The following is a 17204-nucleotide window of genomic DNA, read 5'->3' on the forward strand; positions in this document are numbered from 1 at the left end:
GATATCAGGTTAGATGTCAATAAAAACAACAATGACTGCATATATCTGCATATCTCTCTTTCTTTTTTTTACAACCATGAACAGACAAGCACACATATGCGCACAACTGACCTCAAAGATGATGAACCCTATGAAGTGATATTGAACTTTTGTGCGATATTCTTCATCCGGCTTCTGCAGCAGAGACAGTAGGACGTTCTTTTCTCCTGCGTTGTGCCCCTCTACTGGCTTCACTGTGAGACGGTACTGTGGATTTGTCCAAAACTCCTCTGAGGAAAGTATAGGATTGTTAAAGCACTCATCAGCTTCTTCTTTTAAAAGGTTTTTCAATTCAGTGTTGGCCAAGCCTCCTCTGGGACTTGGTTAGCAACAGTAACTAGGCACGATGAGGCTGTGGTAAAAGTAATACACTGTATATTGAGTGCCAAGTTATATTTAACAGATTTATCAGTAATTTAGTTCCCTTTTATCGTAAATGGCAAATGTTAGCCAACGCTAGGGCTGTCACTTTTCCCAGCAATCAAGTTCAAGAGGAATTCAACGTGACATGGAATTTGTTCAATTTATATCAAACACTAACTAAGCTAACCACCTAGCAAATCCAATAACTTGTGGTAGATACTGAGCTTTACTTTCAAAACCCAAGAGCATACCATTAGCTAACTACAATGTTTAGAAGGACTACATGTTAGCTTAGAAAAATTCCTGTTCAGGAAGTGAATATTTAATGTTCGTAGGCAAAGATGCTAACGTACCACAGTTATGGCTAACATAAGCAGCCCTGTCTCGCCCTTTAGGCTATTTCGCATTCAGAAAGTTTACACTCCAGCAACTCCAGCCAAAATTTGTTAGCATAATCAAGATGGCATGGTATTTGTATTATAACAGTTTCGTCATAATCCTCACAGCCTTTTCCCTTCTATAAGCCAAAGCATGTCTTTAGCCTAATTTTGTTAGCACTAGGGCCCGATCAGACAGGACGCGTTTTAGCAGCTGGGGGTGGCTTTTTTGTCATTGTTTTTAATGAGAGGGATGCTTTTTGTGCGCTGTTTTTGCTTTGTAGAGCACCTCGCTTTTTTCCGCTCTGTGCGCCTCGCGTTTTTGAGGAAACGCTCCGAGCGCCTCGAGTTGAAAAAACGTCAACTCCGAGCAGAAAAGCGCCCTCATGGGCGTTTTTTCTCATTGTCCAATCGGATGAAAGGAGAGGCGAGCCTTCTGTCAGTTTACAGTGTAACGGTTAGGTTAATGACAGCTAATGATTCGGTAGTTGCCTTAACAACAGTAGGAAAACAAGCCGCCCCCAGCTGCTAAAACACGCTCTGTCTGATCGGGTGTTTACTTCCACAAAAAAGGCAGTGCGGTGCGCCTCGCGTTTTACAGCTTGCAAAGCGCGTTCTGTCTGATCGGGCCCTTAGGTAGCTATACTGTGTTAAGACTCTGACATTGTTGTCTTTAAAAATGAGCCAGCCAGAAAAATAAAAAAAGTCTGCTTAAGACCGATTTCATGTTGACAGCTCAGGTAGCACTTGCTTATTATCTCACACTAGCTATAAAAAACGGTTATGTACGGTTATGAGAGGTCTGCTTTTGTGCCTCTGTCTCATATAAAGGACCCTTTGTTTAAAATAATGCTATGATTACGTTGATAGTTGTTCATCTGTCGCCATTATCAACGCAATAGCAAAGAATCAGTTACAGCTTTTTAATTTTGATTTTCAGATCCTTTTCATACAGTTTTGGAATTAAAATAGGCTTAAATAATATTATTTCAGCCTCACCTGTTTCTGTATCGCAGCCCCCACCATTTTTTCCAGCTTCCCAGCGGCCTTCTTTCATTGAACAATTCCATTGACAGGCAGCATCACCGTCCACAAAGTTGGGGCTGTCGCAGCAGATGTCCATTTCTTCGTAATAAGCACAGAAGTCCTCCATGTTTATCCTGTAATATATTTTACTATGAGATTAATATTTCCTCATTCAGTGAAAGAAAAGTAATGATAATGATGAATCCACATGTACATGAATGTATAATAATAATATACCAGGGGGTCGCAGTGTGTCAGTGTCAGTGTGTTGCCTTTGCTAACAACATATCCCACTGCAGTTTTTAGCATTACAACAGACATTTTTTAATGATCAGATCATCATCTGTGTTTCCATGCCTGTCTTCAAAACAAAGTATAATCTTTTATTCATATCATTTATCCCCATTCTGAGAGGGGTATCTAATGAGGGTGCTTTTGGGGGGTCTATTTTAAAAGCGATTTATTTTCTTGTCCTGTTTAAATCCATCTGCGCTCTCCCATCATGCCAGCGTGCATACAGCCAACAAAAGACACATTTGAGTTCCTTTATGTGACTAAGAAGGGAGTCAAAGGGCAGAAAACTGCACCCTGACCCCCTCTAACTAACTATCTGAAATAATTTATGTTGAAACATTGCTTAAATAAAGTGGTAATTATTTCTTTCCGCGTGTTTTTCATTTCTTTACCAGAACTCTCCATCCTCGCGCTCTTTCAGACACTGCTTCCATTCCTCTTTGCTCAAAGTTTTCCACAAGTCCGACCTGAAAGACAAGTCAGCTTTGTTTATTTTACAACAAAGCGCTTTGCATTGATTGCATAAATAATGCTGTGGGATTGGGAGCATGGGATTAAGATTCATTATGTAAAGGCGTCACTTCTCCTCACTTGTCACTCCAGTCTCCGTTCCACTCTTTCTCACCCCACGGGTTCCACACTCTCACCAGATTCACCTTTTTTCCCAGACTCTCAACCTGGTAAGGAAACAACATATTAACACTCGTAGGGTATTACACCAGCTAAGTATTAATATATCAACACTTATTTATGGAGGCTACAGGGTGCAACAACTGAAAGAACTATTGAAGAACAGCTACAAGGTTAAAATCTGTCACCATTAAAACTCCCCTCATTAATCAGCTAATCTGACGAGTTTACGTTGAACTACAAGGAATGCTGGGTAAAAAACAAACCTGTTTGACTCCTGTCACACCAAAAGCGTGACCTTCCACCAGACCAAACTTTTCAGAAATGTCCTCTCCTTGATCCTGAAACACATGCGTTTCAATAATTACTACATTATAAAGATTGTTTTAAATGTTTGTCCTAACATAATAAATCATGAGTATGCGTTTCACCCCTGAGAAAGTCGCACATCCCATCATAGTTTTGCTCTGGGCGGCTCTGGTAATGACATCCCACAGGTCAGGCGAGCCTTTGGACAGATTGTAGGTCATGTGCACGCCCCCGCTGAAGTCCTTTAGCGCCTCAGGCGGGTTGCCAGCGTTCATGTCTGCGTAAGATCCACAAACTCTGAGGCAGAAACGTAAACAGGCACATTTGAATGTAAAAGAGCTGATTTGGTGGTTTTGTCTAGAATGATGAACATTTTTGAGTGTCAATGTCAAATTATCCAAAAAGATGGAAAGGACAAGGTAAGAAGAACACTTATGGTGGTGATCTGGATCTGAACAGTGGAACAAACTAACACCCTTTTTCAGCTTTGACTTTTGTGTGTTGAAATTAAATCAAGTACGTAGGGTTCAGAAAACATCACGCACGTACTTGGCATACGCTTTCTCCAGCAGGGGGGCCCAGAACTCATTTCCAGATCTGGAGGACACTGACACAGGAACCTCATCCAGTGTTGGCAACAAATCATCGACGACAACATCCACCCATTTTCCAAATCTCCAAAACTTGAGAAGATGAATCACTGTGATTAGTTCAAAGTTGTACATATATTTCTATCTTAAAAGCACACTTCAAATGAAAAGGATCCACCGAGCATTGTTTGGGTTCTTAGTTCTTTGACAAGCTAAGATGACTGTACCCTGAAGTGAAATATCCCAGCGTAGTCATTATCCTTGAAGCTTTGATCCAGAGGCACCACTTGCACCATCAGCGACTTACGAAGTGTCAAAGCTCCAACGGCTGAAAGAAACCAGCAGTTGCCTGCAGGGAACCACAGACAACACCGTCAGAGTATTTTAAACCAACCCAAACACCTCCATTTGAAAGGCTGTTTTATCTTGGATAAAACAGTAGATTAACTCAGAAGTTTCATACCAATATCTCCTTGAATGAAGTCAAACCTTGACGTCCCGTCCACAACAAACGATGCTTCAGGATTAAGGTCCTGTTAAAAGTCAAACACGTGAATATTTTCTTTCTATAACCCCATATAATCTGTTTGATCATTTCAGACAAAGGAAAGGTTCACTTACAGGCGGTCTGAGCCACTTCACCTCATCGAGCTCCCATGCTGTGAAATCCTCAAGTTGTCCCAGAGAATCCAGGTTTGCTGGGAAAGTTTCATCCTGGAATGTCCTTCTCTCTTTGAGGAGGGTTTCCTTGAGTTGCTTAAAGTCTTGGCCTTTAAATTTCACTGGGTTACAAAGGCTCCCTTCACCTCCGTCCGCACAGAGGGAGTGAATCATCTTCACACTGGTGCACGTCATGTTGAAGAAGAGTGCCTAAAATATGATAAAACTAATATATCTTCTTTACCTGTAAAGTGTAATGTTGGACTGTGGCAGCTGTTTTGACAAAAGAAGGAATCCTGCAGCAAATTTATGTACATCGACTGCATACCAGACACAAGTAGTCACATGAATTGGGTGGCACAGTGCAATTGAAGCCAACACGCATTCTCAGATCTGGTGGAGCTACCTGCATTAAAGGAGTCACATTGCAGAGACTAGCATGGCTGTATGCTTATTCAAATGAACAATGAGGAAGAGTTAAGAGATGGTTGGATGTTTAATTACTCTTTAGCTATGTAAACGTGCATACAGCAGTGTCCTAAAGCAGATCACAGCTCTCTGCAGCAACTATAAATGTCCAAATAAGCTGCTGAATTATGTTCAATGTATTGTTTTGCAGCAAAACTCAACTTTGCTGCATTAAAAACAGCAAAACAATACTTAGCTTTGTCAGTCTGTTAGTTCTGCATGTTGACAGAGATTAGATCTGTTTGTTGTGTCCTGTGACATACCGGTACCTATTAATTTGACAAACAGTAACATAAAGCCTCTTCATCTGACCAAGTGCCATCATGCATTATAAAAATGGAGTCTTTAAAAGAAAGTAGTTCCAAAAACATCCTGTTTTAAAAGCCATGTTTATTTCCAAGCACCTTAAAGAACGCTGCAGCCGTTCTCCAGAGCGAACAGCTAACTGAAAACTCATGCAGAACAGGTCCAGGCAAGCTGAGGTGAAGTGATTTGAGACCATCGCCTTCATTTGTCAAAGAGAAATTAGTGTTGTAAGTAATTTCACATGTTTGGAGCAGAAAACTAAAGGCGGATTTTCCAAGTTCAGAGTAAACACAAGGGACTTGAAGCACATGACGGTCAGTAGAGCGAGTTTTGTAGGTTCCAGTGGTCCAGTTCAGCATGGCTGATATGTAGGGCGGTGAATGTCCAATAAAGGATTTATAGATGAAAGAGACAAGATTTTTAATCATGCCTGTGTGTTAGAGAAGACTAGACTTAGAATACAATGAGTGTTGTAGGGATCTCCAGTAATGAATCTAAGAGGAAAGTGACAAATTGAGTCAAATATAAAGATCTCTGCATGTTGATCGATAACTCACTTTCCAGTTTCATATAAATCTTGTGACGTGATACTTATCAGTTTCTACAAAACCCTTCATGGAAAATTACAGCTTTACCTCAGAGCTTCAGGTCCCAGATCGGCCTCCGATGGCTTCCCGAGCAATTGCAAAGACTGCTTTTAATTTTAGTGCACCTCACTCTTTGAACAAAATACAGCACACATGAAATCAAACTTTTACCGTTAGACATTTTAGAAATTTGATTTTAAACCTCTGGAATCTTTAAATGTATTACTTTTTAAATGTCGTAGACATTTTTTTCATGTCCAAGTTTGTAATCGTTTCTGTATTTTCTTTAAAACCAAGTTTTCTTAAAATAAAAATCTGTTCAGTACAACCCTCAATTATCCCCTAAATATGCAACAGATTGAATCCTACCAACTTTGGAACTCTGACTTTCAGACTTCTCATTTACAGAAACCTCGACTGAGTTGGAAATCGGATACAACATACGTTGGGCGGTAGGAGGAGCTTCTCAAATTTTGCAGTATGCTACGTTTCCGGTTTTGGAAAGCGGAAATAAACAAAACTAAAAGCCGAACCAAACCGCCCATTCTGCTTTTGTTTGCATACTACATATTGACCACATCTGTACATACTGCTAGTATAGTATGGCAATTCGAACACAGCACTTGTTTAGAGATGTTTCGGTCCTGAACGATTCGTTCAAAAAGAACGAATCTTTTCAGTGAACGGAATGATCCGTTCATTTTCATGCATCAAAGTCATTCATTTCGTTCACTTGGCTCCGCTCGCGGCTCCCCACTTCTTGTTTTAGGAAACCAGACTGATTGATGTTAGCACGAGCCAATTGCATTTCAGAGGAGGGCTGTTTGTATCACATCTAATGTATCAAATCACCATCATTGGTTAGAACGACTGAACGAATCGCTTGACTGATCGTCTCTCTCTCTGTCTCTCCCTCGCTCTCGTTCACTGAACGAAGACCATTCTCGTTCACTGAACGAAGCGAGCGACCCGATTAGGTGCATCTGTGTATACAGGTCAATTCACAGATGTGTAAACCACTGACAGATGAACACAAACTAAACTATGTTTATTTATTTTAGAAATTATAATGTCAGGTTTGGTAATGGGCAAGTTGGGCCAAGTAGACCAGTAATGCAATGGGAGCCGTATTGTTCGTGAACGAGTGAGAGTGAGTGAGTTACGGGTAAAACGGAAATGTCACTGAACGACCTGGTGAACGAAAGTAATGAACGAATCGTTCAGCTGAACGAGATCCGAAGATCCGGGTCACTGAAGTGAATGAGAATGGACATCTCTACTTGTCATGCCAGAGAACCTTGTGCCAGGAGGCCATGAAAAACAATGATACTGACACAAAAGTTAAAGTCAGAAGGGATTTTTATAGCCAACCCAAGAGGTTTTACACTTAGTTTGATGTTCCAGTTTCTTGCAAAGGGCTAGAGGCAACAACTTTAGAGCAGTTCTACACTAGTTCTAGCATGTTCTTGTAAAGATGTGCTGGTTCAACAACAGACAGATTCAAGCCAGGCATTTTATTGCAATTACATATTGCATGATTTCAATAACCACATTGACATCCATCTTCACACCAGTGTTCATGTCCCCACCTGCATTGAGAAGAGAGCCAGATTAGATTTTGAACACAGTGTACTCTGGGTTAAAGAAGTTCAACATTGATGGTTATATCAGAGTTACGATAACTACTAAATGAAGTCAACACCTAGCAGGTTAATAAACTGTTTTTAATAAAAGGAAGTGATTGCATAAAAACTGGGGGGAGCAGCAGGGAACTTGGGCCAATCTGATGACATTTCAGCACCATAGAAAAATGCCTAGCTGTCTATTAAAAAGGAAAATACAACACTGTTAGTTTATAAATCACTAACATGTCTTACCACATGCAGCTTGCAGGAACACTGAGGAAGAGTCGCTGCAACCACTTGCTGCACATCTGGAGAATGAGAGAAATGAAGTAAGTCTCCAATTGTTTAACGCGAGTTAAGTGTATAGCTGCAATTTAATGTTCAGAAAACCGAGAGTCACCACTGAACAATCTGCCGGTAATTCCAGCTATTTCAGTTTAGATTTCATCATAACAAAAGATGGCTGCCATTTGTGTATAAATGCATAAAAGCTACCTGTCAAAGACTGCAGACTTCAGGAGACAGGCTCGGCCTGGCAGGATGACACCTGTCATACAAACAGAATTGTGAAAATTAGATTGAAGAATGCATTTTGAAAACTAAATTTCTTTCAGTGTGTAGCTTTAAAAGACTCAGAAAAAAGGATTACACAAAATCTTCAGTTGTCGCATCTGACGGCACTTCCTATTCCAGGTTTTCATCACTGTCAAAGCTACTCTAGGCTTCATTTGCTTCTGTACACTATGCTTCTATTTAACTCACCGCTGTACAACATGAAACTTGTATTTAAGATTTCAGTACTATTAGGCAAATTACAAGTATGAAGAACACATTTCTCAACTCAAATCAGTTTGTACAGAGGTGAGCTAATAAAAGCTGATATTTTAAATTAAGAAACTTACAAGCATCATGTTGAAAGTTGTGGCTGCAGCTGAACCCTCTGAGATGAATCATTTTCTTGCTGAGGAATCTAAAGAACCAGAAAATAGAAACCTTAATGTTAAAAACAAGCACTGATCAAGTCCATTCCAGACTTTTCAATTTCCTGTTCAGAAAACCAATTCTCACCACTAAACAATCTGACGGTAATTCCAGCTATTTAGTTTAGGTTTCATCATAACAGTAGCAGCCTTTATCATTGTAATTACACAGTATAAATTTACCTACCAAAAAAGGAATCATCTTCAGTTGGGAGGATATGAAGTGCAGCATGGCAACCTGGAAGAAAAGGGAAAGATATTGAATAAGCAGCAGAAAAGGGAGACTCGTTTCCTCAGGCAGCCACCCCTTTTACTTGAGGTAACGTATCAAACTAACAAAGACACACAAGCTTACCCATCAAACAGTCACCAGCAGGTGCATTGTCCTGGCCTTTAAATCTCCTATGGCAGCTCACTTAAGTTCCCAGCTGCAGAAGAGAAAAATGATTAACTCATTAAGTTACATTAAGTCAATTTATTAAGACAAAACTACATAATCTAATGTTCAGAAAACCAATTCTCACCACTAAACAATCTGACGGTAATTCCAGCTATTTAGTTTAGGTTTCATCATAACAGTAGCAGCCTTTATCATTGTAATTACACAGTATAAATTTACCTACCAAAAAAGGAATCATCTTCAGTTGGGAGGATATGAAGTGCAGCATGGCAACCTGGAAGAAAGAGGAAAGATTGAATTAGCAGCAGAAAAGGGAGACTCGTTTCCTCAGGCAGCCACCCCTTTTACTTGAGGTAAAGTACCAAACTAATAAAGACACACAAGCTTACCCATCAAACAGTCACCAGCAGGTGCATTGTCCTGGCCTTTAAATCTCCTATGGCAGCTCACTTAAGTTCCCAGCTGCAGAAGAGAAATGATTAACTCATTAAGTTACATTAAGTCAATCTATTAAGACAAAACTACATAATTAATGTTCAGAAAACCAATTCTCACCACTAAACAATCTGACGGTAATTCCAGCTATTTAGTTTAAGTTTCATCACAACATTAGCAGCCTTTCATTTTAAATACACAGTATAAACGTACCTTCAAAAAGGGAATCATCTTTAGTTTGGAGCATACAAAGTGCGTCAAGGCAACCTGGAAGAGAAGGGAAAGAGACGTTAGATAAGCAGCAGAGAAGACTGACTTGTTTACTCAGGAAGCCACACCTTTTTACTTTAAGTAGCAAACTAAAAAGACACAAGCTTACCCATCGAACACCAGCAGGTGCATTTTCCTGGCCTTCACATCTCCTATGGCAGCTTACTCAAGTTCCCAGCTACAGAAGAGAAAAATGATACAACTTGTTAGGTCATATTTAGTCCATTTATCAAGACAAAACTGCATAATCTAATGTTCAGAAAACCGAGAGTCACCACTGAACAATCTGCCGGTAATTCCAGCTATTTCAGTTTAGATTTCATCATTACAATAAATGGCTTAAGCACATTTTACTCTGTTTAAGAGCCTTTTTAGAAAGAAAAACCAACCTCAGTCTTGATTTTCTCTCATCTTCAATGGACCTCATTCTTAGCTGTGAAATGAAATAATGTATTACTTAAAGTTTTTCTACAGCAGCACAGACATAGGAAATTGCAGTTTAATAAGGCTCAGAACAGTGAGTATGAAACATCGTCAGTTGTCGCATCAGACGGCACTTCCTATTCACAGTTTTCATCATTGACACAGTTTCAAGACAAGCTTATTTATTTCATTGTTACTCACCTCTCATGTGTCCAAAATGACTCATGGAAAAAGCTGCCAGATTTAGGGCCATCTGAGGAACAAATAAAAAATAAAAGAAGTTAGCATTGCTGCCTTGGACCAAAAGAACGCAAAACAAAATCCATTGGACACATCAGCCTATAGGGAATTAGATTTTTGGGATATCAGATTTCTCAATTCATTTAATAATTGAAGGTCTCTACACGTTTAGTTTGAATATCCACATATCTGTTCATATATCTAAAAGCTTAGAGAGCAATTGTTACAAACACGGAAGTCGGATCTTAAAGTGCAATAGGATCTGTACTAACATTTAAAGGGTAAATGAATATGTACACGGGGGGGAAAAAAAATGTTCAATATTTGCAATTTCATACGAATCATCTTGACAAGGAAAGAAAAAACACCGTATCTCACTTTGTCTTTTCTCTTCTCCATCTTTCAGTCCTCTGCACGTGGCTGCTTGAGGCCCGTCACAGCAATGCTAACGCTACCGTTACACTTTAGCTAGCAAATATCACGTTTTAACTTAAGTCACAAATTATAAACCACCAAACAAGTTGTTTGAACAGTGGATTAATACTGTGTCCTTGTATTAACTGGCCACGCTATTCCCATTTAACAGAAATCTGCCGGGCACGGACACAGTGTTCACCCCAACTAACAAACTGAAAAGAGGCAGCAGCTACGCATTGGCGAAGTTTTTAAACGCAGAGCAGCGTCGCAGTAAAATGACGTCATCTTCTTCAGGATTCTGGCGCGCAACAAACCGGTGTGAAAGGCGCTCTGGCAACACCTGCTGTATCGGAGTGGAGACATCATGACTTTATGCTTTACATTCACGAAGATACATCCATTTTTAACTTCCTTATTGTATAGCATACTCACTACATTCTGCTAACTAAACATGCCAAATAAAAAACCGAAATAAAATAAACAATAATAATTGAAAAATATTGAGTTAAAAACCACATCTTATCAGGGTTTACACAAAATAAGGTATGTTAAGGAAGCAGCAGCCGCAGGGTGGCGCTGTTTCACAGGTTACTCACAGTTCACTAATTTCATAGAGTCTCATTAATTGCATGTTTTTCTGTCTGAAGAGTCACTTCTTTGCTGTGAGCGTCATTTTGTTCTGGATTTGTTTTTCTCGGTCGACTTTGGATTTCACATCACATCCCCAGACTCGGAACACATTTCTCCAGCCTTAAACTATACAGCATTTTAAGGTAAAGCTATTAAACTTAGCCTTCTCTAAACTTTAGTTCTGTGTTTGGAACTGGTCTTTCTTTTATTCTGGTCTACTAATGTTTTATTATCTTATTTGCAAGTATACTACACTTTCTACCACACCTTTAATCCGTTACCTACAAAATGACCCATGACAAATGTCACTTAAGGAAACAAAAAAAGGTTTTGATTGCCAATGTTTCTGTTGCTAAAGAGTTACCACAAAATAATTTGATCCATATATTCCTGATGGGTCAATCAGGGATAAATGTTGACTGTAGTTCAATGCAAACTTTTTTTTCCTGATGCAAAATAATACAGTTAAAAAAAACAACTTTCTTGTATTTGCTTTATTTCAGGAAAACTTGGAGGACCTTTATTTTGTTGTCCTTGGTTTTGTGAAGGAGGGAGTGGTGAGAAACAAAACACAAGTGAAGGAAAAGTGTGTTTGCTGTCAGTGAGAGGGACAGCTTGAGAGTGTGTGTTTGTGTCTGAATGTGTGTGTGTGAGTGTGTGCATTAACCTACTGCAGCAGCATGTTGCCACCTGTAAAAAAGGACCGCATCATAACTCAGCTCCCAAAGGTGAGTTACACACACACTCCCCCATAATTTCCCCAATTGGACAATCCGAAATTAATTATACATAATGAGCCCGATGTAGGCAGGGATAATTTAGGTTTGGATGGTTCTCATTTTTGTGCCTCTTTCTCTTAGTTTCTTTCTGTTTCCACTTTCTTCACAGTGTTTTAGTCCAAATGCAGCCTTGCATACCAAAGATGGCTTCCACCCACAGGTGAAGGCTGTTTGCCAGGTACAGAAGGCAGATACGGTGAGGTAAGGTCACAGAAGGGTTAATGAGATGGTTCACCCTTCATCCTGAAGCTTCACAAAGTCTTTACAAACTCTGTTTGAATGAAATTAGTTGAGGCAGTGCCCAAGTCATGCTATGTCTCTGTGTCAGCTGACAGCCATGCACCACACCCATGACGTGGTCTATTTCGAGGATAAGACTGGTATATTTAATGGCAAATAAGTCACGTAAAAAAAAAAAAGAGACCAAAATCAACAAGTTCATCACTCCCTCCAGCTTTACAACACTAAGAGCTGTCAATCTTAACAAACTGGACAAGAATTTATAACATTATCTAAAGAAAATGTCTCTTTTAGCAAACCTTGCTTGTGTAATTTGGGCATTTATGTGGTAGTAATACACATTTCCTGCTGCAGGGAGCAGCACAAATTGCAGACAATACCTTTAAGCACGATTACTAAATTGTTAGTTTAAGCCTTTTCATTTGTTGATAATAAAAGAAGGCTTCACAGATACTCTTAAGCACTCCAAACTCCTCCTGACCACCCAGCAAAGTCCCCTCTGGCAATGATGCTTCTCCCTTCTATTAGCTAAAAGCACTGTGCTGTTCTATTCCAGGCTGTAAATAAATGTTGTAATCAAACATAATCAGATAACAGGCCTTTTACAAAGCTAAAGAGGGCTGCAATCAGACCAAATCCCGCATAATTTGTGTGATCAGGGAAGAGGCTGCTTCAATTTAAACCAATCAAATTATTAAAATGATTCATTTTTAATCTGCGTCTGCAGGTTATTGATCATAACCGATGATGTTCTTGGCTTTCTGTCACCAGCTTTAACATCGCCAAGGTCATCGTAGTGGGAGATGTGGCTGTTGGGAAAACATGTCTGATCAGCAGGTAAGGAGCGCTCATTGATATGTACATCAATTTGATTTTTGTACTATTTTTTAGACGTTTATAAATTTGAAGACCAATGGGCCTAATTGTGTATCATGTTGAGGTGCTACAGTAGATGGCTAAAATAGCTCAGTGCTTTTAATTTGACATTTCTGAGAGTCTGCCTGCTCCGACAGAAACACTGATGATTTCAACTGAAGCATGCGTGATGTTCAGTAACTTTATCAAAGCTTCAGATGTCTAAATAGAGTCTGCATGTGATGAAGTTTACTGAGGAAAGATCCAAGTCATCTTTAAGGGTCTAACTGAATAACAGCTTGATATAGGACTGAGACAAAGAGGCTAGAGTCTATTAATAAACCTTCTTTATCGGTTCTCCTGACCTGGAAAGACTATGATGATATTTAGCAGGTTTTTTTGGTGAAAATTTTAAACTTTAAGATGAGTAAAGTTGACCTAGTTTTTGCTAAAATATGTAGATTAACTCTTTTTCCTGAAGGTTTCGTAAGGGTGCGTTTGAAAAGAACTACAAAGCAACCATCGGGGTGGACTTTGAGATGGAGCGCTTCGAAGTGCTCGGTGTTCCCTTCAGTTTACAGCTGTGAGTACGTCGCCACACAGAGGAGCACTCAGCTTACAGACTCTTTTCCTAATTCTAATTCACTTACAACTTTGGGCTAAACGGGTCAACAAGGCCTGTTTAAATGTGTGAATCATCTGTGCATGTTTCAGGTGGGACACAGCCGGTCAGGAGAGATTCAAATGCATCGCTTCAACGTACTACAGAGGAGCACAAGGTGAATGGAGCTCAGTCCCTACAGTATACTGTTACATATTATACCGAAACAAAGTCACCATGTTTTTATTGTTTTTATTGTCTTCATACTGGTTGTCTCTTTGCTCTTTCAGCCATCATAGTGGTGTTTGACTTGAGCAGTGTGAGCTCTCTAGACCACGCCAGGTAAGGACCAACCCATCATGATCTCATTATTGTACCATTAAAAGGCCATTTGAAGTCTGGTAATGAGGTTTGTGTGTGTGTGTGTGTGTGTGTGTGTGTGTGTCGGTGTCGGTGTAGGCAGTGGCTGGAGGATGCCATGAAGGAAAATGACCCATCCAGTGTTTTATTGTTCCTGGTTGGAACCAAGAAGGACCTCAGTGTGAGTGAAATTTATCCAAAACATTACAAACAAAGTAGTTTCATATCATTGTGAGTTGAACATCTTTGGGTTTGAGACTGTTTCACAAGTCAAATTATTTTTTTTAAATATAATTTGTAAATGATAAACTAAGTTTTAATGTGGGTTCAGTTTTATTGCTGTATTTCTGGTGATTTTTTTTCATAAATGTCTGAAATTTCTTGCTAAATTTTAAGGTCTACAACCAACATTTTTTTATCTTAAGGAAAACTACTTTTGATTATTGCTTGGTCTATAAAGCTTCATTAAAAATCCAAGACGATTGACTTGAGTCAACATGGTGACATCAAATGTCTTGTTTGTCCCAACAAGAGTTCAAAATGATCAATTTACTAAACCAAGAAAAACTGACATGGAACCATCCGCGTCTCCACGTTTCTGCTTTGATTATCCAAACAGATGGCGATTCATTTTGCTTATTGTTGCAGATCTAAATATCTTACCTGTAGTCTCTGATCAGTCTCATTATAGAGTGACCAATGGCCTTTTTTCCCCTTCCTCTCTCTGTTTCTCTCCTCAGTCTCTTGATCAGCTGGCTCACGTCGAGCAGGAAGCCATCAGGCTCTCAGAGGAGATCAAAGCAGAGTACTGGGCTGTGTCTGCCAAGTCAGGTGGGACTCAAACACACATTACCACGAGCGAGTCCTCTCCTCCCACCACCAGACCCGGCTTTTATTTTCTGTTTCATCTGACTGTGTCTCTTTATTGATCCAGGAGACGGTGTCAGGGATTTCTTCTTCCGTGTCGCCTCTCTGACTTTTGAGGCCAATGTTTTATCGGAGCTGGAGAAAAGTGGCTCGAGGCATGGTGACATCATCAGTGAGTCAGTTTCCCGAATATCTGGGAACCACTGTATCTTTAAATACCATGCTCTAAGTGAGACAACAGTCTAAGTTGTATGTTGATTTATTTTCTAATCTATGCAGCGTGGTTAACTAAAGCTTTAAAAGGTCAAAGGAGAAGAATTTTCTCAGAGGAACGTTTATCAGTTGTAGTTAAAGCATGAAAATCAGTTTTTCTCATGACACGCATGGACCCAGCACAGCTTCAGTCTTTATTCTGTGGCTCTTGCATGTCTAATAAGGGGATAAGAACATAAATTAAAAAGAAGGTTTATTTTTTATTGTCAACAAATCTATGACAAATCCACAATGTGTTCGTCCATCGTTCACATCTACTCACTGTGTGTGGTCCATTTGTAGTCCATTATAGTCATCTAGTGATGATGTAAAGATGTAGGAAGTATAAAAACTAAAATAAATGACATTATACAACTGTTAGTTCTGATTGGATAAGAGGCATTCTATGAGTGCTGATATATAGAACAACATCACTCCGCCTCAGCCAGGTGTTCTGAATACTGTTAATTAACATTACAGCACCTTTATGTCTACATTAATCAAACTGCTACCTCTGAATCAAACAGCAGACTCTTATTTCACTGGTTGATGATCAATAAAAACCTACAGATAAATGTTTGTGATAATAAACAGCTGATCTGTGGTAACCTGTAGACACAGAGGGCAGGAGAATGTTTGGGTTGCTTGGCAACAACAGTCCAGTTTCAGTTCAGTTGTGGAACTAGTTGAGTTGGTGGAGCAAAAACAATCTGTTTCTGATTTTGACTGTTTACGACTATTTGCTGTCTTTATAACTGTTGTATAAAAGCAATATCACACTGGCGGGAGTGCTGTTGTACTTCATATCATCACGGCTGTGATTCGGTCACAGGCAGGAGGCTGCAGGCCTGATATTCAGATCATCACTAATTTGAGTGTGACTTAGTTACTTATGTTTAAGCAAGACTGACTTTGTAACTGTTACTCAAACAGTAGTAAACTGTGTGTTTGCTTGTTAGGCCATAAGGTTAAAGCTGCCTTCCTGAGTTCTATCTGTAAACAAACAAACCTCTGTTTACACTCAGCCTCCCTTACAAACACATGCTTATCTTTACGACCTCCAGGTCATCCGTGTCCATTGTAACAAAGTAACGTGTCAATATGACAATGTGCCTCATTCATGTGTTTTTCAAAGCTTTAGAAAATGTTTGTAGGGTTAATCATTGCCTGTTTTGATCTTTACATGGAATTTGTTGAACATAAGAAATACATTGTATGTTGTCCATCTTTATTATTCAAACCACTTACCACTGTAGCTCAAATTGTTTATCTGAATACCAAATGTGTTTTTTTATTTCGTCCGTCCCAGGGCTCACAGACAACACCGAAGCAAATCACAAACCCTCCAAGAGGAGGTCGAACTGCTGCTGATGAGAGGGAACCAACAGCTGCCTGGATACGCTGCAACGACTACACAGCAAAAAGTCACAATGAAGGAGACATCTGAAATATGGACTCAGCATGCTCAGTGTGGATGCCATGAATCGACCCTTTAAAAAAAAGCAGTGTCACATCAAAATAATGACGTTGTACTTGTTTTCTGCCAGCAGCCTGAGAGGGATGTAGTTGTAGGTTTAGCATAATGAAGTTTAGCTGTAAACAAGCAGAAATCCTCTCAGGAATGTTTTTTCTGCTGACCAGGGTTACAACAAATAAAGCTTTGTGATGTGCTCGGTAAACATTTATGAAAAGAGGAACATTATTCTCCTCTGGAACGTTTATCAAATTGTACTCGGTGGATGCTTTCATAAACACGCGTGTCTCTCTTTAGAAACATTTTTCCCCTTATGAGAAAATGTTTGTACCAGCCCTTATGCATTTTTTGTCGGTTTCCTCACTGGTCTCTTGTCATGTGTCTGCTGCTAATGTGATGCGTACGCCGACTCCCATGACTGCCGTCACACCCACAGCTCGTCCCTCGGCTCTGACGAGAGTTCTCATGATCTGAAAAATGGAGGGATTGTTTGCAGGGACGGAAACGAGCAGACGTCTGAAGCTAATTGATTTCCTCTCTTAGGAAAATCAGACAGGAGGAAGAAGTTTGTCTACATATGTCCTCTTGTTTCCTATTAAACATATGAATACTTTTATTGTGGCTCATAGGAAATATACTGTAAATAAATTGTTTTTGTCACTATTTTGTCCCTCAACATGAGATTAATAGTGTAAACAGAGCGTAAA

At 39.6% G+C, this 17204-nt stretch overlaps 2 protein-coding genes, 1 long non-coding RNA gene and 7 other non-coding genes across 10 annotated transcripts; 1 reads left to right on the top strand and 9 right to left on the bottom strand.

The window, feature by feature from the left end:
* Window positions 1-1851: 1851 nt before the first annotated feature.
* Window positions 1852-4483, bottom strand: LOC138600805 (calpain-1 catalytic subunit-like; the record flags this gene model as incomplete). The annotated part of the gene is made up of 9 exons (XM_069672318.1): window positions 4250-4483; window positions 4092-4161; window positions 3856-3977; window positions 3588-3721; window positions 3161-3335; window positions 2996-3070; window positions 2691-2776; window positions 2492-2566; window positions 1852-1939 (listed from the first exon to the last, which is right to left on the bottom strand). Coding segments are annotated over exons 1-9 (1059 nt in total), but the record flags the coding sequence as incomplete, so codon positions are not given.
* Window positions 4484-7001: 2518 nt separating this feature from the next.
* Window positions 7002-10653, bottom strand: LOC138595068 (uncharacterized). The gene is made up of 13 exons (XR_011308451.1): window positions 10401-10653; window positions 9984-10035; window positions 9749-9792; window positions 9469-9537; window positions 9303-9356; window positions 9044-9116; window positions 8878-8928; window positions 8610-8682; window positions 8442-8492; window positions 8177-8244; window positions 7770-7821; window positions 7527-7582; window positions 7002-7238 (listed from the first exon to the last, which is right to left on the bottom strand). It is a non-coding gene; the product is annotated as an uncharacterized lncRNA (long non-coding RNA).
* Window positions 7654-7727, bottom strand: LOC138605880 (small nucleolar RNA SNORD65). Its single transcript, XR_011309336.1, has one exon. It is a non-coding gene; the product is annotated as a small nucleolar RNA SNORD65 (small nucleolar RNA).
* On the bottom strand, window positions 7905-7982 carry LOC138605847 (small nucleolar RNA SNORD49). The gene has a single exon (XR_011309330.1). It is a non-coding gene; the product is annotated as a small nucleolar RNA SNORD49 (small nucleolar RNA).
* On the bottom strand, window positions 8322-8394 carry LOC138605884 (small nucleolar RNA SNORD65). Its single transcript, XR_011309338.1, has one exon. It is a non-coding gene; the product is annotated as a small nucleolar RNA SNORD65 (small nucleolar RNA).
* LOC138605891 (small nucleolar RNA SNORD65) lies at window positions 8758-8830 on the bottom strand. Its single transcript, XR_011309339.1, has one exon. It is a non-coding gene; the product is annotated as a small nucleolar RNA SNORD65 (small nucleolar RNA).
* LOC138605898 (small nucleolar RNA SNORD65) lies at window positions 9189-9261 on the bottom strand. The gene has a single exon (XR_011309340.1). It is a non-coding gene; the product is annotated as a small nucleolar RNA SNORD65 (small nucleolar RNA).
* On the bottom strand, window positions 9614-9687 carry LOC138605873 (small nucleolar RNA SNORD65). The gene has a single exon (XR_011309334.1). It is a non-coding gene; the product is annotated as a small nucleolar RNA SNORD65 (small nucleolar RNA).
* On the bottom strand, window positions 9872-9943 carry LOC138605839 (small nucleolar RNA SNORD49). The gene has a single exon (XR_011309329.1). It is a non-coding gene; the product is annotated as a small nucleolar RNA SNORD49 (small nucleolar RNA).
* Window positions 10654-11749: 1096 nt separating the features above from the next.
* rab34b (RAB34, member RAS oncogene family b) lies at window positions 11750-16394 on the top strand. The gene is made up of 10 exons (XM_069666348.1): window positions 11750-11797; window positions 11958-12049; window positions 12860-12925; window positions 13425-13526; window positions 13658-13722; window positions 13835-13886; window positions 14004-14085; window positions 14645-14735; window positions 14839-14943; window positions 16333-16394. The coding sequence occupies exons 1-10, from the start codon at window positions 11750-11752 to the stop codon at window positions 16392-16394; spliced, it is 765 nt and encodes a 254-aa protein (XP_069522449.1).
* Window positions 16395-17204: the final 810 nt, after the last annotated feature.

This window comes from Semicossyphus pulcher, unplaced genomic scaffold (assembly GCF_022749685.1).
Source record: "Semicossyphus pulcher isolate SPU_LCO1_2020_fin unplaced genomic scaffold, fSemPul1.0.p SCAF_10, whole genome shotgun sequence".
In the NCBI taxonomy this organism is placed as follows: Eukaryota; Metazoa; Chordata; class Actinopteri; order Labriformes; family Labridae; genus Semicossyphus; species Semicossyphus pulcher.